We start from the raw sequence: 21,366 nt of genomic DNA on the forward strand, positions 1-21,366 counted from the left end.
AGCCGTGGGGTTCTTTTATGTTTGTCCATGTGGGTAAACAAGACGAACCGCGTCGTTGAATTTTCAAACCAAGACCGCGCCAGTTGGGGAACAAGCACGAGGAGGAGAAAGTCTTTTTCTCAACTTGTCACACAACTCTTGCTTTCTGGCCCGGTTCAAGCCATGTTCATGGCTTTTACATCTCCCTAGGTTTCTCTGCCAACCACCAAGTATCCCTCTCTCAAGGCTATCTATGTTTTTTTTTTTTAGACTGCATGGTTATGTGAATTCACACAGAAGCAACAAGGACAGAAACGTGCAATGAAAACGGTTATAGATTGTGACTCCGGTATGCATTGCCTTGAACCAGAGCTCTCCTGCCATATTACCTTCGGGCTGGGTATTCCTTCAAACCGTGGAAACTTCCCGATCTATCTCCGTGAGTCCCAAGTGCAACCTCGTCGTGAATTGATCTTCAAGGAAAAGCAGACAGATCTCGACTATTGCCATTTCAATTTGATTTTGATTTGATTTGTAAATTCGCCTCATACTCATATAACCCACATTCCACGTTCACCACGAAGCTTGGTTGCAAAAAAAAAAAACTACACGTGCCACAACATTTTACTCATCGTCACCTCAAGAGCTTCAAAATGAAATCTACACTGTTTTTTGGGAATGAACTTTCCTGAATAAAAAGCGATTGCGGAAGGTTACATTTTTGTTTGCATGATTTAAGCTAAATACAGTATTGGGGAACCCCCACCCCCTCCGTTCCCCTCCCTTCTGGCACAATCATCAATCAATGAAGCAGTGAAGGATGATCATCACATCACTAGGCAAATCCCCAATAAAACAAACGCCAAATCGCCATATAAATACATCAGCACGCGTCCCGTACCATTCTTCCCCCTTCCATTATTTCTCGTCTCCATCGCCAGCTTCGTTGTCCCGAGCTCCATCGCCAGAATCTTCCTTGCCAACCTTTGCCTCTTTTCCAACACCATCGTCCTTGTTCGCCTTTTTCGGGCTCTTTTCAATCCTGGCTTTCTTAGTTGCACCACCGCCAACGCCGTTCAACTTATCCAACGCGTTTTGAATCTTATTATGCGCCTGGATCAACTCGAAATACGTGTCCTCCGTTAGCGAGATCCCTTTCTTACCGGGCTTTCTCTCTCCCAGTGAATCGGTCCAGTATTCACGTATATCCACCAAGTTGATGTCTTTGAATTTGCGCACCGTGACGCGTTTCTTGGAGTCCAACACGATTTCTATTTCTTCGCCGCCTCCCGTATCTGATGAGGCGGCAGCTCTGGATTTCGTAGGTGAGTAGGTTCTCTTTGGCGGCATTCTGAGTGGTCTTTATAAGTCGTATTTGCTTGTGTGGTTGTGGGTGTTTGTATGTCACGGTAAAGAGCGGTTGGTGTATTGCTGACTTGGATGCGCCTTGGTTGCGATTTATTTCAAGACTTTGTGGTAGATGCATGCACGTGACATGACCCATGCAACAGGGTTGACCTTGCATTTTGCATTCTGCATTTTTGCATTCTATAGGTCTATAGGTCTATAGGTATATATGTCTGTATGTCTATACGTCCACAGGTCTAGATGTCTTTAGTGAAACCCACTGGCCCAGGTCTCGTTAAAATGATCGCCCAATCCACTCTGAAACCTCTCAATCAACGCCCGGTCTCTGTCACTCAACCCATTAGCCCTGACCTCGTTGTACGCCAGCACAGCAACGTCCAACTCTTGCAAGTTCGACACCCCCAAAACGAGGCTCGACTTCAAAGTGACAATCCACTCATAAATGGCAAATTTCGTAGCCAACTCAGCCAACTCTACGTTGTCCTCCTCCTTCATCTGCGTAGCAAGCTCCAACACACGCAGCTTGAGCTGCGCGCCAGCAGGATGGAATGCATGCGGCTTGACCGACCGCAACATCGACATTGAAAGAATCGACCCATTCATCACAGCAGCGACACCCGCCTCCTTCTTAAACCTATCGAAACACTCCAACAACGTCACGTTTTGAATACACCCATGGCAATACGACAACACGGCATCCAAGGGCTCCCCCGAGCGCAGTCTCCACTTCAAGGCAATATCAAACAAGAACGCCACGGGATACCCCGAGACTCCATAATTGCGAATCAACCCCTCCGATTTCATCAGCTTCAACTCGTCCAACGCGCTCAAGATTTGCTCTTCCGCTTGGAACTCGATGTCGTGCATATAGACCAAGTCCAAGTAGGTGGTGCCTAGTCTTTGGAGTGACCGTAGCACAGAAGCACGGACGTTGCTTCTTGAATAATCAAATTCGTCGAGTTTAACGCGACCCGCTTTGGTGCAGATGTAATAGGAATCACGCGGGAATGGGAGCTTGCTGAGTGCTGCACCTAGGATCTCTTCAGAGGGACCGTAGTAGGGCGACGTATCGATTGCGTTGAACCCCAACTTGAAGGCGCGGGCTAGTACTGATTCAACGGGGAGCGAGTGTGGATCGGATGAGTACTGGTGGTTGAATACTGCGCCGCCAATTATGAGCGGGGGTAAGTTCGCTATCGAGTACGGTTGTTTCACTTCTGATGCCATGGCTTTTGGGCCAATTGAGTGTAATATCGATGATGATGGTGATATCCGAGTGAAACGGTAACTGTGCGGGACGATTAACAACCGTTGAATGAAAAATCGCTACTGCGGAAACAAACACAACCAAAAGGAAATAAAAATACAATATTCAAAAACGTACATCATTACTATTACAATAAAACTACATAGAAACTACATAGCACTAGGCTCACCGCTCTACGAGATAATTACCAGGAACTAAACCAATCATACCAGCGTATTCATCACAGCTTGGACCCAACTCTGCAACAAACCAATTATCCTCTTGCTTATGAATTATATACATCTGCCAGCCTTTTCTGAAAAATAGCTCGCCTTCCTGCAGCGGCCTAAAAGTGTACCGCGCGATAGCCGTCGACACGTACGGCTTGCCGTTACTCGGAGTCAATCTCACGCTTTGTCGGACTGGTCTGTTGCGAGGCGAGGAACCGGCACTGGCACTGGCACAAGAACTTTGGAAGTAGTTCTTTTGTGCATAGGGCAGCTTTTGGTGTGGGTCAAAGGTGAACTTCTTGGTCAGGCCCGCCGTCATCGACATCATCAGATCAAAGTCCATCGACTTGGGTCTTCTGAAAGTGATGGACTCGTGGCGGTGGGCAACTTCATCGTGGTCGTCGATGTAATCGGACTTTGGCCTTTTCGTGGGGCTAGGGGTGGGTTGGTTGCCATTCTCGCTTCTCACTGACCTTCTAAACTGGTTGACGTCGCCATCGCCTCCCGAGTTCAAATCTTCCAACGCCTTGGCTATAAAGTCAATGGAAAAGTCATTGACAATGGGCACCTTGGGCTGCTGCTGCTGCTGCTCAAAAACCTTGTCGTCCCGCAGCGGCGTGGCTCGAGACTTGCCAAAGTCATTTGTGGCTCTCCGCAGGATCTGATCTTGAATCTGGTGCAATTGTTTCTCTTTTCTTCGTGGCGACGCCCAGTTTCTCTCTGAACTATAGTTTGAGCCCGAGCCGTTGCTATAGGACATTCTCTCATCTTTGGAAAAGACATCATTCTCGGGCCCCGAGCTAGCTGTCGACTGGGTTTTACGTGACATCAAGTCCACTGGTGGTTTGCGCGAGGGAGTTTGACTTTGGCTAGCTCGTTCTGCTCTAAATGGTAAGGACTCGTATATGGTGTTTTTCACCGGAGTCACAAAGTGGTTCTTTCCATTTGTGTGCAATTCTTTTAAAGGCGACAGCGGGGATAGGGTCGTTGCTGTGTGTGCCGCAACTTTTGCAGGGGAAAATCGCGGTGTCATTTCAAGCAGCAGCAGCTGCTGCTGTTGTTGTTGTTGTTGTTGTTGTAGTGGTTGTTCTTCTTCGTCCTCGTCTTTGTCCTTGTGGAAAACTTCAGATGTCTGGCTATAAGGCGTCCTGGGCTGCGATCGACTTGTCCCTTGAGAGTAGCTTGAATTTGCTCGTGCCAATATGTCCTTGTAGCCCGGATTGCTCAAGCTCAGTACAATATAACTGGGTGGGGTCTCCTCCAGGCCCGCCATGTAATCGACAAACTCCGGGTCGTTGTATATCTTGTTTCCCGTACCGTAGTTATCACTAAACTCTTGCACGTCGGCTTGCGGCTGCACCGTTGCAAAAGTCGATCGTGCCACGTCGATTGCTTGGTCGATATCCACACATAGCGTTGCTATATTGTTGCAGTATGTGAAGCAGTTGACTTTTAAAATCTGTATTCGTTCAATCTCCAACTTGTAGAAATCGTTGATCGATATTGTCCAATCCCGCTTGAAGATCTCGTTGATGTCCTTGAACAGACGTAGTGCCAATTGATAGTTGTTCCTGGTTTGGTTGACACTAGTGCTGAGCTTGTTGAACTTTTGCTGGTTCTTGTCCAACTCCTTGCCCCATGTTGTTTGTAGCGATAGTTTTAAAGACTTGATCATACTGCACTCCTCCTGGTACTTTCTCTTGAACATGGCCACCTCCTTCAAGGCGCTAGCTCGTCGTGCGAGCACTTTGTTCATGTGGTTCCTCAATTTGTCCACTTTCTTTGCGTAGAGTTGTTGGAAATGCTGTAGTTTCTCGATGTTCGTGCTCTGAATAGATCTGACAAACTTGACGCCATGGTTGATCATTGCCTGATTTTCGTTTCCCAACTTGTCCAAGGACTTTTTCATGCTGCCAGTTTCATGCGCTCCAAGGGGGCATTTCGCCTGGAGTTTCTCCAATTTCCGGATGTACTCCTGTTCGATGTTGGTCCTCTCCAGGTAGAAATTGACCACCTCGGTCAACGTTGCCTGCGAATCTCGGATTCTAGTGGATACGATTTGGAAACTCGACTCTGGGGAACTTCCCCAGAAGTTGTTGACAAAGTCTATGTGATTGTCTTGATGATCCGATATCCTCATCTGTAAACACCTGTCTTTTGTGACTTTGACTCTGCAAACACAAGATAAACAAGTTTAAACGCTCCTGTCTTTTTGTTCTTTTGCTTCTATTTCATGCAAAATGGTAATGATGAAGGAGATGATGATCTTCTTGTTAGGTTGTTTGTTTAGCAACTTGAAGAAATAATTAAAGGCAGCCTTGGAGGGGTTTGTTTACCAACCGGCCAAATCGGGTATCAGTGTCGGCACTGCCAAATTTGCGACATTGGTTCTCCTTTTTTCGCGAAACCCAAAAGCACGTGATGTTGACAAACCAGCCCTTTGGAATACGGTGGTGATAGCCAAGACTGCTCCTTCAAGGGCTTTAGTGTAAAGATCAGAACGTGTTAAAAGAGAGGATTGGTCATGACATAGACCGTTGACGCCGGAGACTCGCAGAAAAGCATCCGCAGTGCATGCATTTCGAGTATCCCCATGTCGAGCAGAATAGACGCTGCTACCAAATGCCTGCACGTGAGACAAGTAGGCACGGCTGTGTTTGTCGCTGAAGGAAGAAGCCTGTGAATGACTCTCTGCGCCTCGCGAATCCGGGAGAAAAAAACATCACGTGAAAAGCACGTGTTGAGCGTCACGTGCAACTTGAATATCAAACGCCAAAATTCAACACAGTTCAGTCGGACACTTTGAAAGACGAGGCATGGCAAAATTCTTTTTCAAATTGAATGTGCTCTTCCGATACCACTCTCTAGCTGCAATGTGAGCCCACGTATCCATCGTTTTCCTTTATTTTTGTTTTTTGATACATCTCCCAACCAAATCGATGCCAAAAAAAGGAAAAACAGGCTGAAAGAGCCGAGCTCGAGAATAAAATAACCACAATTCTCGGATCGACATAGACAAATTCCACATCCAAGATGTTTCTCGAGCAAGTCTCAATTTTATCCCGGAGGCCCCATTTTGTCCTCGACCTCGCATGGAAAGTTGTTCTTGGTCGCGGCGAGGATTCACGTGTTTTCTATCTGTGGTTCCAGTTGAGGGGCGGATTTTGCCCAAATTTTTTTTTTCTGCAGCTCGGACCGGTGAGCCGGACCGACCTAAAAGCCATCCACGTCTCCAGCTTTCTTTGCTTCCTCAATAACCAAACATAAACTTTAAGCAACTTGGTAAAACCTTGATCTTATCCCCCTTCAAACAATTCTGCAACCTTGTTCCCAGCTACTCATTTAATTCGTTGTTGTTGTTGTTGTTGGCTCCGAGTTGTGTGTGGCTGGTAGAAGCCGAGTTGCCGTATGCCCTGTGTTCCGAACTGGTGATCCGAACTGCCCCAAATTCCTTTTTTTTCACAGGGGAGCAGGAAGCGCGCAATTTGCAAGTTGCTTCACTGCAACGAGAAGCCACAAGTGGAATGCAGCAGAGAAGAAGAACTCATCCATAGACCTAGACTTTTTTGTATATATTCCCTTCCAACAGCTCGTTGAAAGGATAAACAGACACTACAACAGTCAAGCTTGCCTTCTTTTTTTGTTTTTTGTTTTTTGTTTTTTGTTTTTTTTTTTTTCATGATATTCCACCTTGATGCAACTCCGTCATGTCAACTTTAGAAACTATAACTAGCAGCAAAATCTACATCTGGGGTAAGAAGATACTAGATTTCCTCATTGGACAGTGGTTCTTCTGCCTCTTGGGGGTGTTCGTGGCGTTGGCCTATGAGTATCCGCAGTTTGCCAAGCAGGGCGGCATGATCCGCGCCGAATACTCGATAGGCTACGGTGCCGTTGCCGTGATTTTCCTAATTAGTGGCATGTCAATGTCGTCCAAGGCCCTCCTCATCAACTCGCTCAACTGGAGAGCCCACTTCACGGTCTTGTCGATGTCGTTCTTGGTCACGAGCTCCATCATCTACGGCATCGCGTGCGGGATCAAGGCGAGCCACGATGGCCAGATTGACGATTGGCTTCTCGTGGGGTTGATTGTGACGCACGCGTGTCCCACCACGGTGAGCTCGAACGTGGTCATGACAAAACAGGCCGACGGCAACGATATCTTGACCTTGTGCGAGGTTTTCATTGGCAACATCTTGGGTGCGTTCATCACGCCGGCATTGTTGCAGATGTACATGTCTGGCACGTGGGAGTTTGGAAACCCGAGCCACCAGGCCACGGGCGAGAGCTCGATCCAGGAGTTGTACGCCGAGACCATGAAGCAGTTGGGATTATCGGTTTTCATCCCGTTGTTTGTGGGGCAAGTGGTGCAGAATACTTTCCCCAAGCAGACGAAATGGACATTGGCGACGTTCAAGTTGAACAAGGTCGGCTCCTTCATGTTGTTGTTGATCATGTTCCAATCTTTCTCCACCGCGTTCGCTCAACACGCATTCACGAGCGTCTCCCATGTCTCCATCATCTTCCTCGTTTTTTTCAACATTGGCATCTACTTGTTCTTCACCGTCTTGACCTACCTTTACGCACGGCCCTTTTTCGTCAAAAAGTGGCTCTGGGAGTACCCCAATGAAGAGTCATCCAAACTCTACCGCTGGTCCTACTGGTTCTTCAACCCTTTTTACTACAACAAGAAAGACACCGTGGCGGTGATGCTCTGCGGGCCCGCCAAGACAGCAGCATTGGGCGTCTCCTTAGTCTCCTCGCAGTACGGCGCCCATAACCCCAAGTTGGGCATCTTGTTGGTGCCCTTGGTGCTATACCAAGCCGAGCAAGTCATGACGGCGAACGTTTTGGTGCGGTTCATGAAGAAATGGGTGCATGCCGACGACAAGAAGGAAGAGTCGAGCGACGACGAAAACCAGTTGAGCCATCGCGACACGAGACAAGAAGACGAAGCTGTATCGCAAGAAGAGGCCGAGTTGGATCGAGAAGAGAACTCGGGCTACGTTGGTTCGGGAGGCGAGCTGGAGACCCAATCCTGTTCCACCGATTCCCACCCGATAAAGGTTTAAGCAGCATACTACAAGAAAAACAGAAAAATAGAGAAACTTCAATAGATAAACTTACTGGGCAGACTTATACATATACAAATACATATAGATAGAATGCCTAAAAGCTAGACTTTTCGTTGCATTATTATTCATTTAGTTTAACTTATTTATTGACTTATTTATTTAGTTAGTTAGAGGATGCATTAGAATGCAAATTCTCCCAACTCTTGCTCCAAGCTGGTGATTGTCTCTAATATTTCGTCCTTGTTGGCAATCAACGTCTCCAACTCGTCAAACTTTCTGTTTCTGGTAAACTCGTGGATCTGGGTTTCAACGAGGTATTTCTGCTCATTTAAAACCATGAGCTGTTCTCGAAGTTCCCTGATCTGTTTCTTGGTTAGCCGTGGGTGTGCAGACACTGGTTCCGGTGTGGGCAGCAGTGCCGACTCAGACTCAGGAATGTTTCTCTCGTTGGCAGCTTTGAATTGCACCAACGTATCCTGCAAGAATGAGCTGATGCTTTGAAACATATTCAAGAGTATCCTGCCATGCTGCACGTACTTGTCTTGAACCTGCAACAACTTTTTATCATCCACGAAAAAAAATTTCTTTTTGAATTGCAAAACAGAGCTCTCGAGTTGTTTCAAGAACTGCACAAGCTTATGCGCCCACTTCACAACGTCGACGTCGCCATCGCCTCCGTTGTTTTCGTACAGGTTCATCGCCCGCTCGATGAGCTGCTTTTGTAAAAGCATCCCTTCAAAAACTCGGAAAATCTCATTGCTCTCCACATCTTGTCCGCCATGTTCTCGTTTCCAATCATGCAAAACGGCGTTTTTGCAATTGACGCAGCATCTAAATCGCAACTCATCATCAATGCTATCCCATTTGTCCCTCACCAACTTTGAGTAGTTTAAACCGGGGAGCTTCACGAGAAACGCATTCAAGGGCACATAAAGCGAGCAGCTTTTCCTTACACCCGAGGAGTCATCGCATACCACGGCGCCGCATAGTCGACAATGGTGCTTTCTGATGATAAAGTTGAACTTTGAGAAACATATCGAGCAATATTTCGCCTCAGTGTCCGATGCCCAGTTGTTGGCGCCTACAATACTCTTTTCGTCTTCATCAACCTGCCCCAGCAACAACGCAAACAAAACACTGGACTTCTGCTTACGCTGGCTTTTTTCAAGCATCAAGTTTGTCAATTTGATAAAGTTCCGCTGCACTTTTGTGCGCTGTAGTTCCTTGAAATCATTTTCTTCGCGCCGCTTCCTTGTGAACTCATCCGTCAAGTCTCGGCAATGGACGTACGTCGTCTGCGTCCTTTCATAATAACACGTCTCGCAACATCGACTCAAGCTCCCCAGCAGCGATGAATCGAATTGTGGGGTTGTCTCTTGGCCCTCTGGGTTTCGCAATTTGACCGTATACTGGGTGTGCGCGTTGCAGAATAAATCTCCACACTTGCGGCAATTGACACATCCATTGCGGCCATTCAACTGTCTCTCGCAAAGCTTGCACTTTATCTTTTGTTGCAGCAGCGGCGGCGGTGGCTGCCGCCAGTGTGCTCGCAGTATCGCAGTCGAGGGCAGCGACACCAAACTATTTTCTCGGCCGATTGCATCTCCCGTGCCTCCCATGCCTCCCGTGCTTAGGCGCCGTTCCATGACAGGGAGATCTTCGGATTCAATGCTTGAGTCGTCGCGCCGTCGCAGGGTCTGCGTTTCGTCAGTCTTTTCTGGAGACATGCTCCCGAGGAGTTTTGTTGTATTGGCCAAGTTCATTACTGTGTCCGTGCTTGCCACGTGGTCATTATTTTTTCTTTTTTTTCTTAATGGTCACTGGTTATGTTGCTAGTAAGTAGCAGTACGCTGGAGGGAGGAAAGAAGGTGGACGGGTGACGGTAAAGGTAAAGAAGTATGGTTGTCAATGTTTGCCATCATTCTTGATCTTGGAATTTAAAAGATAAGTCGTGTTGGTTTTGACAAATCGTTAAATTAACTAACGATTCTCTACTACTAGTATTTACCACCATCACCACCACCATTACTTGCTTATTTACTTACTTACTCTCCACCCCCTATCAATCTATAATACCTTTATCAATAGTACCGTCACGTCGTCTTCTTTACCCCCCAAGTATTTCTGTCCGGTTAGCCTCGACAATTCCTGGGCAAATGCACTAGGATAGTTGCCATCTTTACTAACCTTGACCACCTCTTTGACAAAGTTTCTAGCAACAGCATCAAGCTCCACTTTGCGATCCTCGATCTGGTCTCTCAAGAAAATCTCTATATCTTGAGGTATCACGTTATCAGTGACGCCATCGGTTGCAAACATGACAATATCATCCTTTTTTAGATTCCAAGTATACTCGTCGGCCATCTCGGGGCTGTCTATTATATATCTCCGCCCTTCCATTTCCGCCTGTTTCAAGATATGTTGTGGTATCTTGGCCAACTGGTAGGGAGTGTTGAAATTGTGAGTTTGGAAATTGGTCTCGGTGATCAACTTGTAATCTCTGAATAAACCGCACCACGAATCTCCCAAGTTGGCCACTTTTAGTTTCATATCTGCCGTAAACACCCCCAAACAGGCGGTGGTGCCGCCGATTTCGACTTTTTCCGACATGAGCACTTCCTGGAAGGCGTGGTCCAACAACTCCCTAGGGGTGTTTGATTCGCCCTTTGTTTCAAACGTCTTTTTTATGCTTGCGCAGAGCTCGCGTGAAATGGCCGACGAGTCGTAGCCTGCTTCGGACCAGCCTCCCACGCCGTCGGCAACACCCACGGCAATTGATCCGCTAGCAGCTAGCTTCGACACGAACAAGTTGTCTTCTCCCGTGGGCGAGTCCAACGCCGCGCTGCTTTTGGCCCTTTTGAAAAGATTCGAGCTGGGTTTCCTCTCCTTGGGCTGGAACGCGGCCGCGATCTGGTAATTGGGAAACGTCGTCAACGCGGTTTCGTAGTTTTGCGAAGCCGTTGTTGTGGGTGATGCGGGCGGAATCGAAGCATTTTTCGACTGGGCAGACGTGGTGTAAGTTTTGCTACTCCCCCACGATGAGCCTGACCCTGACCCTGACCCTGACCCTGACCCTGCGCTGGAACTGGAACTCGAGGAAAAACTTCGTGCTGCTTGCCATACTGTTGACTTGAATAGGACATTCCCCACCGGGATGGATTTTTTGGCAATTAAAGATAGTAACATGGATACAAGTAAAATGAAAAGGTATAGCTTAATTGACCTTAACGTGATTTCCATCAAAATAACGAATAGGAAAGGCTGGAAAAAAGAAAAAAAAAAAGGGAAACGTGGAGCTTTCCCGGCTGAAACTAGTGGAAAGATTCGAGTTCCACGTATACAGATCTGTGGATGCCGTGGTTAATTTTCACTATCTTACTGGTAGATACCACCTACCGTAGTTAGTAGCTAACTCACTAACTACTACGGACAGCTACAAAAGAAAAGAGAGAGAGAGTCTCTATAGCGTGAGCCCTGCGGCGGTTAATCTCCGCGCACGTGACTGCGCAACCAGTTGCGCAATCACGTGACTGTTTTGCTCGATAATGTGCGCTACCAAATGTCCTCCCCAACAACAACCAATCAGTAAATTTCCACACAGCATCAAGAGTTTTTTTTTTACAACCCGGAAACAGGTCGAGAAACGAAACAGCCCACTCGTCAAGATAGATATATACACACACATATACACGAGTATCCACCCTCCGATGTCGACTATAAATATATTGAGATACTCCGCGTTGGGCTTGGGTGTCGTTTACGGCGCTTACCACAGATACTCGCTCGAGTCCACCTACGCGAAACAGCAAGCTGCCAAGCAGTGGAAACAAGAAGAAAAGTTGATTGCAGAGGCCAAGGCGCTTTATAAGAAGATAGAGACCCCTCCTCAACCGGTGAAACCTCAAGGAAACGCGCTGGCCATCAATTGGGAGGACCCAAACTTGGACGTGGGTGCTACTTTGGAGTCGTTGCTCGCTAAATTAGACTAAGGGCCAGCTTTCTTTTGCGTGAAACTTTGAAGATGAAGGCGAAGATCAAGATGAAAGAAAAGGAAAGGGAGGCTCGCGTTGTTTGCCATTGATAGAAGAGTCAGTATTTAATCAACTACAAAATAAAAAAGTCAGTGATTCTCGGCACTATTGCATATGTGAGAGAGAGAGAGAGAGGTATACACGGTGAGAGAAACTGTGCTATACTTCTTTGGCCCCCCTCTGGACGTTGATTTTGTTCTATACTCTTTTTTATCTTCTCTTCTCTTTTCCTCTTTTCCTCTGTTTGATATTTCGTCCAGTCATCTCGCCGCCAACACACGCGGTCCTGTTCCCGTCCCATCCCGCTGAATCTAAATTGACTCTACAGGAGGTAGTATAAACCGTAGCTCGAGATCTCCCGCTTTTGTTAATCTGTCTCTCTGCTACTGCCTATGTGTATGTCTCTCTTGCAAGCTCGGTTTCGTTGACGAAAGTGTGGAGAAAAAGGAGAAAAAAAAAGCCGAGTATAAAAGGAATACACACAACCAAAACCAGATCGAGCAACATATACCCACAACGCCATCCACATCCAATGAGCAAAGAGAGAAGGTTACCCTTTGCTGATGCTGCCACTATAGGTATGTTCTTGTTTATCCTTTGTTCACTTCTCTTTATCTTTTTTTTTTTTATTTTTTGGGCTTTCTTGCGTCTATACTAACACGGGTTTTGAAGTTCGAGCACACCAAAAGGATGCGTACTTTGAATCCTCGTATAGGAGCCAAATCCAGGACCTTTTCCAGATCTTCAAAGGTCAAAGGTTTATAAACGAGTTTCCCAAGGAGATAGCCGTGTTGTCCAAGGGTTTGTATTTGGCACTAACGACGTTGATTGGCGCAAGAACCCTTGGGGAAGAGTATGTCGATTTGATATATGTCAACAGAACAGGGACCAAACTACCTCGACTAGTACCCAGGGTTGGGTTCATCCTATCCTACGCCGTGGCGCCCTACCTTGTTAGCAAGTTTGTCAAGTGGCTAAAGATGAAGAAAGAAACAAGGGAAGGTAGCGGCGAGCCAAGCAACGACAATTGGCTCGTCAAGCTCTTGTCAAACTACTACGATGTCTTGGACACGATAATGAACCTCCACATTGCCGTTTTTTACTTTAAAGGGGCCTACTATTCTATATCCAAGCGACTTTTCGGGCTACGGTACGCCTATGGCCATCACAAGGAGCCAGAGAAGATGCAGAGGGGCAACTACTCGCTTCTTGGTGGATTGATCATTGTGCAGTTTGTTGTCAAGTTGTTGATGAACTTGAAAGAGATTAATGCCGAGCAGGCAAACAAGCAAAGCGAGGAAAAGAAGCCCGCAACCGACGCTGAGGCCGGCAACGACGCAAAGATCTACACCATCACACAACTAAGTCACTTGAGCGACAACTTTGACAAGAGTCTTTTGGTCGACCTTGCCGATGAAAAACAGTTGCCCTATTTGCAAGGAGTCTCGAGGAACTGCATGTTGTGCTTATCACCCATGGTTTCCCCGTGTGCTGCATCCTGTGGCCACTTGTACTGCTGGGATTGCATCGTTGACTGGATCCGCGAAAACCCAGAGTGTCCACTATGTAGACAACAGTGTTTAGAACAGCATCTACTTCCCTTGAGGTGAGTATTCAATGTTGCAATATACGTACATATGTATGATCCATCTAAGCACTTGCAAACTGTAAAAGACACGTGAAGCTTGAGCCCAAAATAAATTGAAAAAAAAAAAAAACAAAGGGACAAAAAATTGAACGGGATCTCTTGAGAGATTTCAAAACATCAAATAATATGCCATTCTTCTCTAAGAAGATAGAAAATTATCCCCACCCCTTTACTAGAACACAAGCCTAGCCCAAATCTCAACACAAAAGAGCATTTTTTTTTGAAGATGAGCGGGAGTTTCTCATTACCGTATACGACGGATTTGGAGGACTCGAGCCACCAGGTCAAGCCCTTTGAGCCTCCGAAAAAGAGCTCCTTTGAAGACACCACGCTTCGTTTCATCATCAAGTACAAGAAGGTTGTGCTTTTGATCATAACATTCGTCTGCTTGTCCCTATTCACAAATGTGCCGTTTATACCGCATTTCAAGTCGTCGACCCCCAAGATTGTCATCATTTTGGCCGCCAATGAAGGCGGCGGTGTGCTCAAATGGAAGTCTCCGCAGGAGTGGTCGGTGGAAAGATCGTCAATTGCCAACAAAAAGTACTACGCTAAGCAACACGGATACGGCCTCACTATCAAGGACATGACCATCAAAAAGAGGTATTCCCACGAGTGGAGAGAGAGCTGGGAAAAGGTGGACATTTTGAAACAAACAATGAGACAGTTTCCGCAAACCGAATGGTTTTGGTGGCTCGATTTGCACACGTACATAATGGAACCTCAGATTTCGCTCGAAGCCCATTTTTTGAACAACTTGGACAATGTCACCTACAGGACGTTGGACAACTTCAACCCCTTGGGCTTGCCGACGGACATACCGTACGTGGACTACTCGCTGCCAATCGACATGATCATAACCCAGGACTGCGGCGGGTTCAATCTCGGCTCGTTTTTGATGCGACGCTCGCAGTGGTCGGAGATGTTGTTGGACATTTGGTGGGACCCAGCAATGTACGAGCAAATGCACATGCAGTGGGAGCACAAGGAGCAAGATGCGTTGGAGACCTTGTACACGACACAGCCGTGGATCAGAGAACGCGTTGCCTTTTTGCCCTTGAGAACAATCAACGCGTTCCCTCCGGGGGCCTGTGCAGAACAGGCTGACGACCCTCGCTATTTCTTCAAAGACCACGACTTTGTTGTCAACATGGCTGGCTGCGAGTGGGGCCGAGATTGTTGGGGCGAAATGGAGTCTTACAAGGCCTTGTCGAGGAAACTACATAAGAGATGGTGGAAGTTTTGGCAGTAGTACCAATACATAGAGAATGAACATATTTTATACTACTGGCACCCTCTCTCAATCATAAATGGACCCAAATGTAGTTGATGATATTGACAAGGGGAACAGGCATCGGCATGGGGACGTTCCCAGTGCGGTCGTGTAATTTTTCCCCAAAATACCTCTTTGGAAAAAGATACAACAAAAAACTCAACCAGTACTTTTCCAACCCTCTTGCTAATATAAAAAAAAACCAAGCAGTAGCAGTTATACCAGTGGACAATACTTTGAGTCGTCGTTGTGGATCATGTCGGATGGAGATTGGATAAACGATCCCAACTTTGTTGGCGGCAACTCCAGCGATGACTTTTTAAATTCGATATTCGACCAAAGCCAAGGTCAACTGCAAAACGAACCTCAGCCACAACCTCAGCAACAAGTTCAGCCTCCTCAAGGACTGTTTGTTCAACAGCAGCAACAGCAACAGCAGCAACAGCAGCAACAGCAACCGCTTTATGGTACTCCGCCGGTTATGTCTAATCAACAAACTCAACCGAGTCAGCAGCACCAACAGATGCCCCCGCAACAGATTTCAGATCCTCAAGATTACAGCGCAATGTTGAATATGAGGCAACAGCAAATGGCCCTGCAATCCAACGCAAGTAAGCAGGAAATGTTGTTGAAGATGAAGCAGCAGATCTATAGGCAAAAGATGCAGGCCCAAGCCCAGGCTCAAGCGCAGGCTCAGGCTCAAAATCAAAGCCAAGCTCAACCGCAGGGTCTGTCACAAAGCTTCCAGGCAAACGTATCTGCTCACGGATCGCCGATGCCATCTCAGATCTCAACCCCGATGCCACAGCAAGGCACGCCGCACATTCCAAGCGGTAATGTAGGCGTGAACTTGAACACTGCAAACAGCTTCCCATCTCAGTTCCAGCAAGACCAGGGGCCACAATCACAACAGAGTCGACCCCTTGCTCAGTCTCTGCAGCAGCAACTGCAGCAGCAAGTGCAACCACAACAAGGAGCAAATCAGTCTACGCAGCAACAACAGCAACAGCAACAGCAGCAGCAGCTCCAGCAGCAGAGGATGCAGAGGCAGAACATGAGTCATCAGATAAACAGCGAAATCTTCCACTCGTTAGTGTTTGACTACCTCCAGCGTCGAGGGACGCCCATCAAACTGCCTCCAATGGTGAATAGCAAAAGAATGAATCTCTTCATGCTTTATTTGTTATGCACCAAGTTAGTAGGTGCCAACCAATTGAAAAGATTCATAAACATGAATCCGGCACAAATGCAACAGAACCCTTGGGCTTTAATAGCCTCGCGAATGGGATTCTACGAAGGCGTAAACTTGCAAGAGCCTGGCACTAAGGAAAGAATTGATCAAGAAGTTTGCAACTGCTACGCAACATTTATTCTCCCTTACGAGGAATACAGTGCCACTCCCGCAGGTCAAAGAGATCTTGTGCAGAGGAGGCAAATATTCCAGCAGCAAATTTTGCAAAAGATGCAACAGGCGCAGCAAGCACAGCAAGCACAGCAAGCGCAACAGGCCCAACAGAGTCAATCTTCTTTACAACAACAACAACAACAACAACAACAACAACAACAACAACAACAACAACAGCAGCAGCAGCAACAACAGACTCATCCGTCACAACAACAAAACCTAATGCAGTTGCCCCAACACCGGCAACAAGTCCCACCGAGTGCATCCCAACAGTTTCAATCCGGACAGCAGAATCGTACTTTCTCGCCAGCAGCGGGTGTTCCTACTCCAGTTGGCGGCCAGACGAGTCATCAAAGTCCGTTGATAAGCAACGCTCCCACTCCTCAACAAAGAAAACTTTCAAAGACAGGCAATTCTACTGCTCACAATTCCCCATCGCTCAACTCGCCCTTTGTGCAAAACATGCAAGGTCAACAGCTCAGACCGCAGCTTCAGCAACAACCACCTCAACAACCACAACAAATGCAACAGATGCAACAACCACCTCAACCACCTCAACCACCACAGCAACAACAGATGCAACAAATGCAACAGAAATCTCAGCATGGGTCTCCTCAGCAACGGGCGCAAGCTCCTTCTCTGATGTCTCAGCAGCAGTTTCAAAAACAGCAACAGCAGCAACAACAACAAGCGTATTACCAACAGCAGCAGCAGCAGCTTTTCAAGCAACAACAGCAGGCGCAATTTCAGCGACAACAACTAGAAGCTGAGCAACGGCAAAGGCATACGCCCCAGCAGCAGCAGCAACACCAGCAGCAACAACACCAGCAACAGCAGCAGCAACAGCCACTTTTCAATGAGTATGGAAAAATGTCCGTTGGCAGTCAGCAGCAGATGAAACACGAAGTGTCCAAAGAAGAAGCTAATATTCTTCGAAACTACATTCCGTACAAGAGAATCATTGACACTCATGGATTTCACACTATCAAAGAGCTTTCTCACTTGGCCGGTGAAATTGAAGCTACTAAACCAATATATTTGTTTGCTCCCGAGTTGGGAATGATCAATTTGCAAGCATTGACAATGTCGATCAAGAGCTACCACGGTGTTCAAAGTGGAGAAGTTGTCAACGCATTAAACACCTTGCTTGTGACCACTTCAGACACCAACTACACTTTCCAGATTAGAGACTGCCTAGACTTGTTGGACGCGTTGAGTAAATTGGGCCAGGAAGTGTTGCACAAGATAATCTATGGCGTGTTCAAAACCAGCGACGTGGTGGATGACGATGTGACGAAATTGAACTCGAAGAGCAAAATCGATGAGGTTTTCGCAAAGTACGTTCAGGGGCACGGCGAAGACATTCTGTACAAAGTGTGTTCATTGACAGGAGAGGTTGCCTCCGACGAAGAAGATATGGTTAATGATTTGTTTGACATTGACGAGCCTGAGTCGCCCATTTCTCCCTCATCGGCAACGGAGGAGCCCACGGAGTTTCACATTGATGACTACTCGTATGCTCTCCAGATATTCAAGGAAGAGAATAAACACCATTTCAGCAAGTTGCAAGTGAAAAGCGCGGACGACAACCAAGTGATGTTGATTGACGAGTTGATTACAATCACGATGATCTTGAGAAACATTTCATTTTCTGAATTTAATAAGGAGGTGATGGCTGGAAATTGGATTTTCAAGGATCTTTTATTTTCCATTATCAAAAACATTGGGTTGCACAGGGACAAGTTCAGATTCAGTAGGAAAAGGTTATGCTTGTTGAAAGATTGCCTCTTGTTGTTGGATAACATTGCATTCCACACCCACTTGCAGTCGTTGGAAGAAGCATTTTTGTCCTTTGCGTTGATTTCAAGTTTCGGGCCCGCGATTGAGCACGTTTGGAACATTCCCCGCTGCAGTTTAGACACACATACGTATTTCTCCTTTGCGATCGACTCATTCACCAAGTTGTTGGTGCGGGAACCATACAACCGGTCGCTCTTCCAAGCCATGCTCAATGGAACCTTAAACTTGGGGTTGACTACGAGCTACACTAATAACTTTGTTGTCAGCCAGCAGGACCAAGAAAACACGAGAAAGTTGATTGGCTTGTACTTGAAGAAAAACAACGGGCAGTACAAGACAGGAATATTGCTTACTAGAGCATTCCAGTTGTACATGAGCATCATACCCTACGACGCCAACAGTTTTGAGTTTTCCAAATTCGTCTTTGTTCGCGCACCAACTGTGTCTCAAATGTTGTTTGGAGTGAAATTGATTATAGACATGGCGCCAGTTGAAGATTTGCACACGCCCTTGAACAAGTTGACCTTGTACTGGATTTTGGAAAACAGAGAGTTGATCCTCGGCAACTTTGCCAGAATCGTGGTGGCTCTCTCTGCCGAGACGGGGAAATTCCCACGAGGCTCAGCCGAGCACTCCATCTTGTCGTCGAGCTTGACGAAAGCTCTCTTGGTGGTCAACTCCCTTGTAGACAATGCCGTTATTGCCAAGAATATCGAAGACGCTACCCACCACCACTCGGAGTTGATGGAGAAGTTGACGGATTGTTACGCATTGCCGAGAATCATCCCCGACGTCAACTTGACCTTGGACACGTTCCTCGCTCCGGCCATCGACAACGCCTTGGGCGACGAGATTGTGCGGTTGTTGAGGTACTTGAAGGATTTGAAAGCCTGCGAAAGCATATAGAAAAGAAAGAAAGAAAGAACTTGGTCAATTCCATTAGATTGTATAATTTACGAAACACAGATGTATCATTACAAAACAAGCGCGAGAGTTCCATGCGTACCTTCGCTCTTCTTTTCTTCTTCGGTTCAACATCTGTATCTTTCACGGGGGAAGTTTACTTGTCACCTGTACAATCTAGAACGTGCTTTCGTTATTGGGGAGGAAAGAACGAAGCACACAACTGCGCAAGGTCCATACATGTACTGTGCGGCCGCATAGATAAGAGAAGAAGATGCGCACTTGCGCTTTCTCGACCTTTGCTGGGAGAGATGCTCCTGCTCTCTCAAACCCTTGCGATAAGCGTCTTTTCGGGGCAATCTCTGCGGGCTCTCTGTCTGGGGGTTTCCCTCATTCGTTATTCCCACTGGCCTCAATATACGTCTCTAGTCTACCTCAAACCTCGAACGGAAACGACTAGAAGTTGATTCATCAGCGGTGAAGCCGGTGCCACGAGAGTTGCCGCAGAAGGAGTTAATAAGGGGTCAATTTTAATGATGCACTTTTGTGTAACGTTATGTATCTTTTTTGCACCCATTGAATATTCCCCCATGTCCGCTTATCTCTCAGACGCAATTCAGGTGTGTCAAGGGCACCCCTTAGCATGGATTGACACTTGAAGCGGAGACGGGGGAGAATGAGGGTTTATTTTTGCTGATAAGCACAGCATGGATTTCCAAAACACACACATATACATTTACACTTTCACTTGCCAATTTGGGAAAAGCTTTCCTTGAGCAAGTCGATGCTTGATGTCGAGGTTTTCCAGCACGATGTATCGTTGCTAGTGAGTTTATATAAATGGACCAGGTGTTGCAACTAGTGCTTCTGCTGATGCTTTCTAAATGTGTATATATATATTTATTTTGCAACACCAGTGTGATACGTCCAATTTGAAACCAATCTACTAGGTCCTCGAAAAGTACTCTCCATTATCAAAAGCATGGCTTCGGTTCAAGTTTCTCAACAGGCAGAGTTTGCAGCTAAACTCCCAGCTGACCCAAAGACACCACCAGCAGTCTCGGACGGAGCTTCAACACAGCTCTTGGCGGGCCAACACACCTTGCCAGCAAGCTGGTGGCACTCGGAAAAGATCTTTGCCTTGGAGAAGCGGGCCATTTTCCATAAATCGTGGCTCTTTTGCATCCATGCGTCCCGCTTTGCTAACGCGGGCGACTACTACACGTTCAATGTCACTGGCATAAACTTTTTTCTCATCAAGTCCAAGACGGATGGCCAGATCAAGGCGTTCCATAACGTATGCCGTCATAGAGCTTACCCCGTGGTGAGAAAGGAAAAAGGCACCAGCACGGTGTTGGGCTGCAAGTACCATGGATGGAGTTACAACGCTGATGGTAAGCTAAACAAGGCTCCGCATTTCGACAATGTTGAAGGGTTTGTCAAGGAGGAGAACTCCTTGTTCCCCATCAACACCCACGTCACTCCTCAGGGCTTGGTCTTTGTCAATTTCAGCAGCAACCCCATGCCTTTCCAGGATTGGTACTCGGGCCTCACTGAAGAATTGAATGAGTTTGACTTTGGTGACTATGAATACCACATGAGCTATGAATTGCACGGCGATTTCAACTGGAAGACCTTGATGGACGGATACCAAGAATGTTACCATTGTCCCACGGCTCACCCCGGTTTGAACTCTGCATTCAAGATGGAGACTTATAAAGTGGTGCCCAAGAATAGATATTGCCGTCACTATGCTGCGATTGTGCGAAACGAACCGGAGGCTAAAGAAGAGCCTGTTGAAGCTGAACAAGAGAAATCATCATCGTGGTTTGGATTCGGCAAAAAGCCACCTCAACAACAAGCAAGTACAAAGACGGCTAAAGCAGCCAAGGCCAATCCCGGGGGAGAGTTTGATGGATTATGGGTCTACTTGTACCCAAACAACGGAGTCAACTGCTACTCCCCCGCATGGTACTCGATCCGCGTCTTGCCCTTGAGCGCCAAAAAGACAACGTTGCAATACGACATTTACACCAAAAAGGGCCTCGACGAGAAATCAAAGAGGGAGTTTGTCGATTTCTTGCAGTTGGTTGAAATCGAAGACTTTGATCTTTGTCAATTGACTCAGCGTAATTTGAATGAAGGCATTTACAGCTCGGGCTACTTGCATCCGCAAAAGGAAAGAGGCGTGTTGTACTACCAGGGCCTAGTGCGTGATATGATTAAGGAGCATTTGGAGTTGGAGAAAAAGAATGGCGGTCCCGTCGATCCAGCTGTGGTCAAAGCGAACCCCAAGAACAAAGATATCCAGGAATTGGAGGCTATATGTGACTCTGTCGATTGCGGCAGCTCGAGCGGTGGTGAAATGGACTGGTGATGGGCGGATCCAACTGTATAGTGCTTTAGTA

General features: G+C 46.9%; 11 protein-coding genes across 11 annotated transcripts; 6 read left to right on the forward strand and 5 right to left on the reverse strand. All coding sequences in view use genetic code 12, as the record gives it.

Annotated features, from left to right (window-relative positions):
* Positions 1-897: 897 nt before the first annotated feature.
* Positions 898-1,329, reverse strand: LODBEIA_P49710 (uncharacterized protein; the record flags this gene model as incomplete). Its single annotated transcript, XM_066975251.1, has 1 exon — positions 898-1,329. The coding sequence occupies one exon, from the start codon at positions 1,327-1,329 to the stop codon at positions 898-900; it is 432 nt and encodes a 143-aa protein (XP_066831909.1).
* Positions 1,330-1,593: 264 nt separating this feature from the next.
* Positions 1,594-2,574, reverse strand: LODBEIA_P49720 (uncharacterized protein; the record flags this gene model as incomplete). Its single annotated transcript, XM_066975252.1, has 1 exon — positions 1,594-2,574. The coding sequence occupies one exon, from the start codon at positions 2,572-2,574 to the stop codon at positions 1,594-1,596; it is 981 nt and encodes a 326-aa protein (XP_066831910.1).
* A 205-nt stretch (positions 2,575-2,779) lies between these two features.
* Positions 2,780-4,963, reverse strand: LODBEIA_P49730 (uncharacterized protein; the record flags this gene model as incomplete). The annotated part of the gene is made up of 1 exon (XM_066975253.1): positions 2,780-4,963. The coding sequence occupies one exon, from the start codon at positions 4,961-4,963 to the stop codon at positions 2,780-2,782; it is 2,184 nt and encodes a 727-aa protein (XP_066831911.1).
* Positions 4,964-6,530: 1,567 nt separating this feature from the next.
* On the forward strand, positions 6,531-7,895 carry LODBEIA_P49740 (uncharacterized protein; the record flags this gene model as incomplete). Its single annotated transcript, XM_066975254.1, has 1 exon — positions 6,531-7,895. One exon carries the CDS (start codon positions 6,531-6,533, stop codon positions 7,893-7,895), a length of 1,365 nt encoding a protein of 454 aa, XP_066831912.1.
* A 182-nt stretch (positions 7,896-8,077) lies between these two features.
* On the reverse strand, positions 8,078-9,661 carry LODBEIA_P49750 (uncharacterized protein; the record flags this gene model as incomplete). The annotated part of the gene is made up of 1 exon (XM_066975255.1): positions 8,078-9,661. One exon carries the CDS (start codon positions 9,659-9,661, stop codon positions 8,078-8,080), a length of 1,584 nt encoding a protein of 527 aa, XP_066831913.1.
* A 304-nt stretch (positions 9,662-9,965) lies between these two features.
* Positions 9,966-11,084, reverse strand: LODBEIA_P49760 (uncharacterized protein; the record flags this gene model as incomplete). Its single annotated transcript, XM_066975256.1, has 1 exon — positions 9,966-11,084. The coding sequence occupies one exon, from the start codon at positions 11,082-11,084 to the stop codon at positions 9,966-9,968; it is 1,119 nt and encodes a 372-aa protein (XP_066831914.1).
* Positions 11,085-11,605: 521 nt separating this feature from the next.
* On the forward strand, positions 11,606-11,887 carry LODBEIA_P49770 (uncharacterized protein; the record flags this gene model as incomplete). Its single annotated transcript, XM_066975257.1, has 1 exon — positions 11,606-11,887. The coding sequence occupies one exon, from the start codon at positions 11,606-11,608 to the stop codon at positions 11,885-11,887; it is 282 nt and encodes a 93-aa protein (XP_066831915.1).
* Positions 11,888-12,461: 574 nt separating this feature from the next.
* On the forward strand, positions 12,462-13,539 carry LODBEIA_P49780 (uncharacterized protein; the record flags this gene model as incomplete). The annotated part of the gene is made up of 2 exons (XM_066975258.1): positions 12,462-12,507; positions 12,602-13,539. 2 exons carry the CDS (start codon positions 12,462-12,464, stop codon positions 13,537-13,539), a joined length of 984 nt encoding a protein of 327 aa, XP_066831916.1.
* Positions 13,540-13,803: 264 nt separating this feature from the next.
* LODBEIA_P49790 (uncharacterized protein) lies at positions 13,804-14,829 on the forward strand (the record flags this gene model as incomplete). Its single annotated transcript, XM_066975259.1, has 1 exon — positions 13,804-14,829. One exon carries the CDS (start codon positions 13,804-13,806, stop codon positions 14,827-14,829), a length of 1,026 nt encoding a protein of 341 aa, XP_066831917.1.
* A 277-nt stretch (positions 14,830-15,106) lies between these two features.
* LODBEIA_P49800 (uncharacterized protein) lies at positions 15,107-18,961 on the forward strand (the record flags this gene model as incomplete). Its single annotated transcript, XM_066975261.1, has 1 exon — positions 15,107-18,961. One exon carries the CDS (start codon positions 15,107-15,109, stop codon positions 18,959-18,961), a length of 3,855 nt encoding a protein of 1,284 aa, XP_066831918.1.
* Positions 18,962-19,940: 979 nt separating this feature from the next.
* On the forward strand, positions 19,941-21,335 carry LODBEIA_P49810 (uncharacterized protein; the record flags this gene model as incomplete). The annotated part of the gene is made up of 1 exon (XM_066975262.1): positions 19,941-21,335. The coding sequence occupies one exon, from the start codon at positions 19,941-19,943 to the stop codon at positions 21,333-21,335; it is 1,395 nt and encodes a 464-aa protein (XP_066831919.1).
* Between the last annotated feature and the right edge of the window lie 31 nt (positions 21,336-21,366).

Source organism: Lodderomyces beijingensis (assembly GCF_963989305.1).
Source record: "Lodderomyces beijingensis strain CBS 14171 genome assembly, chromosome: 6".
NCBI lineage: Eukaryota > Fungi > Ascomycota > Pichiomycetes > Serinales > Debaryomycetaceae > Lodderomyces > Lodderomyces beijingensis.